The sequence below is a fragment of the Nanorana parkeri genome, unplaced genomic scaffold (assembly GCF_000935625.1).
Source record: "Nanorana parkeri isolate BGI_ZX_2015 unplaced genomic scaffold, ASM93562v1 scaffold92, whole genome shotgun sequence".
Classification (NCBI taxonomy): domain Eukaryota; kingdom Metazoa; phylum Chordata; class Amphibia; order Anura; family Dicroglossidae; genus Nanorana; species Nanorana parkeri.
The window spans coordinates 366,555-375,348 of NW_017306360.1; the positions used below are offsets into that span (position 1 = coordinate 366,555).

The window sequence follows — 8,794 nt, forward strand, 5'->3', positions numbered from 1 at the left end:
ACAGGGGCAACTCTAAAACAAAAACAAACAAGTACAAATTCGTCTTCGATAGCGATGCCAGAGAAGGAGCGCTGCGCAGGTGTTCAAGATTCCAACTCAAAGCAAGATTCCGACACAAAGTATCCGAGATCCAGATACAAAGGGGGTTATTCACTAAGGTGCCATAGGATAAAGCCGTAGCTTCGGCTAATCCTTCAGCTCACTTCGGCCGCGGGAGCCCTTCGGTTCACAACAGCCCGTACAGCAGCCGAACTAAACGCATATGCTTTGGCTAGACTGAGCGGAACACAAAGCGAACGGGGAGAACGATGCAAATAAACCCCCACAACCATGGAGCCAGGGTTGTGGCAGAAGAGGCCCTTGCCCTCATCCGCATGGGGACAAGGTGCCTTTCCAGGGGGTGCCCCTGGAAAAGCACCCTTCCATTGTTGAGGACATGTGGCCTGGTATGGCGCTCGTCTCCCCCCACCCCCTTTCCTTGCAGGCCTGTACTCGGATAAAGGGTCTGGTATGGATTATTCTTTGCACTACCTCCGAGGTAGCGAACAGAATAACCGAGCCGACCGCTCAGCGGCATTTGGCTATTCACTCACTGCTGCTCGGTCCCTAGGGGCGAACGGCAGCAACAGAATTGCCGGAAGTGCGGCTCAGCCGATCCAAATCAGCTGAGAAGAACAAGTTCTTCACTTTGGCTCAGCCGACCAAAGGGAGCCCAAGCCAGAAGTAAACAAAGCACCCGAGCGTCAGATACAAAGCACCCGAGCGTCAGATACAAAGCACCCGAGCGTCAGATACAAAGCACCCGAGCGTCAGATACAAAGCACCCGAGCGTCAGATACAAAGCACCCAAGACAGTCAGGAACCAGGAATTGTACTTGGTGAGTCAGGAACCATGCCTGGAGTTCAGTGACAGCTAGGAATTGGGGACTGTATCTGGGGATCAGTGACAGCTAGGAATTGGGGACTGTATCTGGGGATCAGTGACAGCTAGGAATTGGGGACTGTATCTGGGGATCAGGGACAGCTAGGAATTGGGGACTGTATCTGGGGATCAGGGACAGCTAGGAATTGGGGACTGTATCTGGAGATCAGGGACAGCCGGGCACTCTGCTCTCTCCATCCTACGCTCTAGCAGTGATTGAGTTAAGCCGCAATTTTCCCATCAAATCTTCGGTTTTGGCAAGCTCTCGACTAATCCTTGATTACTGATACAAAGTCTGAGCCCGAGGCGCTGTGGTGTGTTATTCAATATCGGCTCACATCACCGCAAGAATACGACGAGGAAAGGAAGAGGAGGGTGGGAATGAGACGAGGCCGGGGCCCGAAGCTGTACCCCGCCGATCCCTACCTGGAATGGAAGGGCTGAGCCGCCACCTGACCTGGTAATCTACACTATCCGCTGGCAGAGTATTAAAGGAGATCTCTGTTTAAACAGAATTGTGTGACTAAGGAGATTCCGGTGATTGGCAGGCCACAGATATCCTTGAAACCTGGCCTGTGATCGACCCTGGACGGAGGGGACCGTGTGACCCACATCAGCCTAAAGGGGGAACGCCAGGCTTACCAGATCTCCGGACCGGGCGGGAGGGGAATGATGCATTGACACTTACTGTACCTCCGAGTCCCCGATCCAGAGTCCCATACTGAAAATTCGGGTAATCTATAAAGACAACTTCGGGGTCAACAATTAAAAACACACGTAACTTTTTAAAAAAAATGTAGATATAAACCCACTAAAACGGGTAGGTAACCTCGGCGCTCCAGCTGTTGTGACACTACAAGACGCATGAGGCAGTGCAAGACCCATGAGGCAGACCCATGAGGCACTGCAAGACTGGCCGCCACAGGCATGATTGTTGGGATTTGTAGTGTCACCCCAGCTGGAGTTCCTAGGTTGGCTACCCCTGCACTAAAATATCACATAAAACAGCCATTTTTTAAAATGTCTAAATGTTTAAAAATATTCCTTTTTTATCTGCAACATTTAAAATGATCCCTAGCGACCCCGTCATGAAGGTGCCCATTTAGGCCTAAATGGTCTCCTGCGTTGTCACCCTGTCAATGAGAAAAACTAAAAAAAGCGCGATTCCCTGTGGTGACTGTAGGGGGCGCCGGAATCTGTCATGCAATTAAAGAGTTCATGGCTCTGATTAAATCAAACTTAAGGTCCCCACACACCTTACGATAATCGTACGATAATCGTGGGAAATCCTGCGATCGTACCATTATCGTAAGGTGTGTGGAAGCCGTGCGACCTATACTACTGTAAGGTCGCACGACTTTTAAGTTACGGACGTTCGGCGGGTTTGTGGCATGTCCGTACGATGAAAGCCGTACGGGCCAGTGTGCGCAAGCGCACACTGCCCATTCGGCATTGCGGTCATCGGAAGCCCGCCTCCCTCAGGGGGCGTGGCTTGCGATCATCGCAAGTACGATCTGCCTATGCAAGATAGGCAGATCGTACGTTTTTTTAAGTACCTTACAACCATCGCAAGACAAAAGTCTTGTGATGGTTGTAAGGTGTGTGCCCAGCCTTTGGGCTCTTTAATGTGCACTTACAACATGCTAAAGTGGCCCTCAGTCACTACTACCGTATGCCATTTCAGCATGTCATCGGGGCTATTTAGCACATCAGGCCCTTTGTACACCGGTACCAATCCAGGCTCCTTATTTCGCTCCCAGCTACCAGGCCTGCAAGCCGGTGTTCTATCGAAATCTCCAACTACCTCACTGCCGGGTACTTGCAAGTTGGAGATTTCGAACAGACAGCATTAAGACTGCAAAACACAAAGACTGACTGAGCGCTGTACAGACTACTTTTAACAATATTCAGCAGGTGGCAAACTCGACGAGTATTCTGAAAACGCTATGCGCGCATGCGCACCGCAACTGTACAGAGCTCCAGTCTTTCTGAGCACTGGAAGTGAGGTAGTTGGAGCTTTCGATAGAACACCGGCAACATTGGCACACACCATGAGCTCTTGTGGCCTGCCCGGACTCCTTTTAGTCAAGCACCGTCATTCATGTTCTCTCGGTCACCTAAATCATATCGAGCTGGCATTAATGGTAACACGTCAGCAATAAGTTTGGATGGAGTCCCATACATGTAGCCTGATGTGCTTTAAATGTCACGGCTGCTATTTAATCCAAGCCTGGCACTGCCATCGAGAGAAAGAAGCTGGTGAAAGGTGACCAGGAAATTGGGGGGTACCCTCCAACAGCTCCACCAGGAGGCAGGAGTGGCCCTGCCACCGCTTTTTGCTAAGGCTGGAGAATTTGCATGTAGCCTATTCAATGACTTCAAGGAACTGTCAGCTGGTGATGAGTCAGCAGAGAGCCACTAACAGGAACAGAAAGTGAAAGAGAAAGAACGAGGAACTTCCTGCACACAGCCGGCGAGGGAACCCGCACAGGAATCTCCAAAAACATCATTCTCCAGTATCTGCGTCATTGATGAGCCCTATTGCCTCCCCCCTGTGTACTGATGGAACAGCGCCCCTGGTGGTCAAGTCATCACACTGAATTTTTAGATCATGGAGGATGTCCCAGACCAATAGGAACCCCTCCACCTGGGAGGAGGAACCGGGGAAAGGCAAAATATAAACAGATTAAACTTCGGCTTTGCGGAGATACAACACATTATTTGCTACAAGGTTGTGCCAATAACCATTTTGCAACATTGAAACCAACAAAAATAATGTAAAAAAAAAAAAAAAAAAAGGAGAAATGTCACATTCCCCGGGCTGGAGAACTCTCCCAGCGTCAGGACTGTCACTTTCCAGCGACCGCTTGAGCTGTCCCCGACTGTCACTCCTCGCAGGGCTCAGGAGGGCACGCCGCCAGGAATAATGGAGGTGGAACCAATTCGCGGGGAAGTTTAAACGCCTTCTGGTTCTTCTGGAGTGCGCAGGCCTCGTGACCAGCCAAGTCCCCGCACTAAAATGACACGGACATCGGTAGGCCACGTCGCTGCAGCCACCATGAGAGCCGGATATGGGTCATGATCGGTAATTCTACAAGAGCAGGGGAGGGTGCCAACGTTTAGAGCGAACCAGCACCAGGAACGCCTGGGACGGGATTAGATGGCCACCAAATGCTGAAGAACTACAAGAACCAACATGCCCGTCCAACATCTGGACAAGTTGGGAATTTCGCATCTGGACATTGAGAAGGCCCCATCCAAGACCAGCAACCAGTGCGTGTGCAGGTGAAACTCCAAGCAAATACACATAGGGCCCCGCTTTACCAAAACACTCGTATTTCTGTCCATACAGTCATGGCAAACAGGGTGGTGACCAGACTTTTCTCTATTGCAGTTACACAATACATCTTGGTAAATCCAGTACTATAATAAATGATTCTTTGTAACACAATACATCTTGGTCACCTTCCAAACCCCAGGCTGTCATTGGACAGTGAAAGAGCAGCAGAAGACTGATGACAATGGAGAGAGAGTAGAATGATGACTCATCAGTCTTCTGCTGCTCTTTCACTGTCCAATCACAGGCTGGGCGTGGGAAGGTGACCATGGAGAGAGGCGAATGATGACTCACCTTCCCACCCTCAGCCTATCATTGGAAAGTGAAAGAGCAGCAGAAGACTGATAAGACTGATGAGTCTTCATTCCCCTCTCTCCTTTTTCACCTTCCCACCCCTTCATTGGACAATGAAGAGCAGAAGACTGAGGAGTCATCATTCTCCTCTCTCCATGGTCACCTTCCCACCCCGAGCCTGTCATTGGACAGTGAAAGAGCAGCAGAACACTGATGAGAAATCATTCTGCTCTCTCCTTGGTCATCTTTCCACCCTTTCATTGGTCACTGACGAGTCATCATTCTCCTCTCTTTGGTCACCTTCCCGCCTCCACCCTGTCATTGGACAGTGAAAGAGCAGCAGCACTGATGAGTCATTATTTTCCTCTCTCCTGTCAGCACATGTGCACTGCAGCACCCCTGATTGGTTTCTAGTGTTGCCCCTCCATCTTCTACTGCTGTGCAAATATTTAACCCGTTAATGCCAAGTAAATATCAAGTACTTATGCTAGTTGTATAAATGAGTGTAATTATATTCTCACGCATACATAAGTACATACATACACACATAGACTAACTGCATGCTGGCACCTGTAGTCCCTCAAGAGCAACCCTCCCTCCCCCCTCGGCCTTCTGCAATACAATACCGCGAGGAAAATAATTCACGGCCCAGTCACAGCTTCACAAAAATAAACCAAAAAGTTCCGAAATATTTTGGCACGGCCCCGAGACTCCGCTGTGTTATTTCGATTTGCTGAAAACCTTTATGTTGGCGCGGCCAGATTTTCCATTACCGTCTCTCGGATCCTCATACCGCGGGCTGTCCGAAAGTCAAGCGAGCGGCGGCGCAGGTGGATTAATCTGTAACACTTTCAGGGACACACGGGATTCTTCTAGGGAGAGACGGAAACATGACCCACCAGGGACCCCCGAGGGGCCACTTCAGGAACCCAAACTAAATAAATAGGGGGAAATAAATGCCTTTGTGAACACAGCTTGTGGCGGGGGGCGACTTAAAATTGGGGAAACTTGGGTTTGCAGAGGAAAAAAAAAAAAAATGAGCAAGACTAAAAGAGGCGTGGCCCCGCACATCATTGGCTCACGTGCGTCTTAAAGGGCGAAATCACACGTGCACAAACAAAGCTTTATTAGACACAAGCTCGGTGTGAATGTTATTGTTGAATTTGTATTTTTTTGTAGAATTTGGAATAAAGTCGATTTTAGTACTTCTACTCACCTTCCGTTGGCACCTTTCTTGGCTGTATTTGTGGCACCGGCATGGACGCAACCTGCACAGGGCACAACGATTGTCCCTATGCATGCAACATGCAGCACCTGCAGAACGGAACGCACAAGGAGCACTGTACGTTCCCGGGTGACCGGGCCGCAATGCAATGCTAAAAAAAAAAAAAAACCTTCAGCAGCTTCTCTGGCTTTGGACGCAGCGCTGAAAGCACCCGTCTGGCACCAATCGCAGAACATTTTAGGTGTGGACCCCGCAATCCCCTGGCCATCGAGTTGTGCAATTTCTCAGCTGAGCAAACTTTTAACCATTTCCTCTCTCTCCCACCCACCAAAAATCTGTCACATTCCAGCCTGACAATGACCCCCCCCCTCCCCCCTCCCCTCCGAAGGTCAGGTTGAGCTACCAGTCACATGGCTATGGAATGCATACATTGCTGGTTAATTACAGGTGTGCTGCGGCGGATGGCGAGGCGGAAAAACTGAAAATTCCTCGCCAACGACCTTTAGTTTTCGGCAGCAAAAGAACAAGCGGCGCGCCTTCCTGCAGACAGGGGGTCATAATCGCCGCAAAATCAATGCAAAGCTCTCCTAGAATCCACAGAAGGTTCTCAGCCTATAGAATGATTAGGTGCAGAGGACATCACGCAGGCAGAGTGCCCCAGCACCCACCTCCTCCTCCTCCACACTCAGCGCTGCAGCCCGGGAGGCTAAGAGTTAAACGTGACTTTGCAAAAGTTAACCCCTCGCCTCCTTTCAATCATCTGGGACCGGAGAGAAGGGACTGGCTGCATTCCACGGGAGCTGAACAGAAAATGATGATGCAACTCCTCAGTGCAGGCACCTCACTAGCATTAGTCACAACAGTGCTGGGGAAGGGGGGCCGGGAAGGGGGGCCGGGACGGGTCCACACAAGGGCTCTGCTGCCCTAGTAAACACAACTCAAGTCTGAATGTGCAAAAAACTGTCTCCGCATCTGCTGCAAGCATGGGGCATGAAGTACAAAAAGGCGAAGTTAACTCTTTAAGGGGCTTGAATTGTGCTTGCTCAGCTTCCATCAGCCACAAAACATTACTGGCGACTAAATATTGATGACCAATATCTAAAAATACAAGCCACGGAGGATTAACTCTTTAAGGGCATGTCAACTATGGTCTTGAAGTTTGATTGAACGGCTCCCATTGACCAACACTGATAATATTGATGACCAATATCTAAAAATACAAGCCACGGAGGATTAACTCTTTAAGGGCATGACAACTACAGTCTTGAATTTTTGATTGAACAGCTCCCATTCACCAGCACTGATAATATTGATGACCAATAGGGACCTGACTTGACAGGACACCCCTCTATTCACAAATATTGGTAATAATACAAGCCATAGAGGATTAACTCTTTCATGCTATATCAACTATGGACTAGACTTTTTTAAAGGACATCCCACTTCCCCAAATTTGATGATAATATTGAAACTAATACAAGCCATGGGGGATCAACTCTTAAAAAGGACATGTCAACTATGGTCTTGAATTCTGATTGAAGAGCTGCCATTCACCAACACTGATAAGAATATTGACGACCCATATCTAATACAAACCATGGAGGATTAACTCCTTAAGAGCATGCCAACTATGGACTTGACTTTTAAAGAGGATACACACGCACACACCCCCCATTCACAAATCTTGATAATGTCAGAAATATCTAACACAAGCCATGGAGGATTAACCCTTTAAGGGACTTGCACTTTTGATTGGACAGCTCCCATTCACATTTCATAGATCACCTACAACACATAATGCAAATGATAATATTATGACTCCTATTTCCCCTCCTAGCAGCAGTGACATGTGTGTGACAGTACATTTTGGCAAACTTGCAGGTTTCATCTACACTGGAAATAAAAAGGATTGCATTGAGCTTGGCTGACTCAAAGTCCACATGACACTTCAGATTATGTCTTAACATGAACTTGAAAGAAAAGAAAAAGAAAAGGAGGGTGTGATAAGGTTGAGGAAGGTTACAGACTGTCATCTCTTCAATGAGCTGACTCACTTTTGTATCAGAAACAGCATAAAATAAGGAAAGAGAGAGAAAGGTTTTGATTGACAGCTGTCAATCACAGCTCCGCACCCGGGAGTGATTGACAGCTGCGCGGGGAAGCCCCAGATGATTGACAGCTGGGCAGGAAAGGAGAAACGGCTTACCGATCTTGATCTGGTCCCGGTAGATCTTCTCGCTCAGGCAGACCCCCCGGCCGTGGAGCAGGGCGTGCAGCGGCTTCTCCTCTCCTTGCTTGGGCAGGCAGCGGAGCCCCCCGGCGCAGCGTTCGGTGTACACCCCGCACGATTGCCCTTCCGCCAGGGCGCAGGTCATGCAGCAGCCGCAGCCGGGCTCCTTCACCAGTTCGCAGCTGACGGGGGTCGGCGGACACATGGACATGGCTTTCTCATCGCAGGGCTCGCAGTGGACAAAGGAGCCCAGGCACTGACACATCCCCAGGCACAGGGTGAGCAGGAAACAGACAGGCAGGATCATTATTTTGGTCGGGCAAAGTGCTTCTTAGAACACACACTAAAAAAAAAAGGCAGCAAAATCCAAAAAAAAACGTGCAGGCAGCAATGCAAAACCCTGGGAGACCTGCTTCCAGGTGCAGCAATTTGGATAATGAGGGGGTGGGGGGTGCAACTCCCAGCTACTGACCCTCTGCAGCCTACAAAAAAAAAAAATTCAACACACACCGAACAAGGTGCTGCTGTCTTAAATGCAAAAAAAAAAAAAAAAAATCCTGTAAATCTCTTTTTCTTTGCAGTCTTGTGTTAATTCCTTAAAATAATGCAACAAAAAGTGTTCAAAATCTGCAGCTTTAAACTTTTAAGGAGTTTTTTTTTCTGTTTTGTTATTTTTTTGGGTTTGGTTATCCAAAAAAAAGAAGAAAATAATAAAGAAAAATAAAGAGTTTAAAAAGTAAGCAAGAGGAGGAAAAAAAAAAAAAACTACTTTGTAGATCTCCCGAC

General features: G+C 48.6%; 1 protein-coding gene across 1 annotated transcript in view; it reads right to left on the bottom strand.

The window, feature by feature from the left end:
• The window catches only part of IGFBP5 (insulin like growth factor binding protein 5), a 22,039-nt gene extending 13,724 nt beyond the window's left edge, over positions 1-8,315 (bottom strand). Inside the window, exon 1 of the mRNA XM_018552575.1 lies at positions 7,985-8,315. Coding sequence (XP_018408077.1) covers positions 7,985-8,315 — 331 coding nt within the window. The remainder of the gene's footprint in view (positions 1-7,984) is intronic.
• Positions 8,316-8,794: the final 479 nt, after the last annotated feature.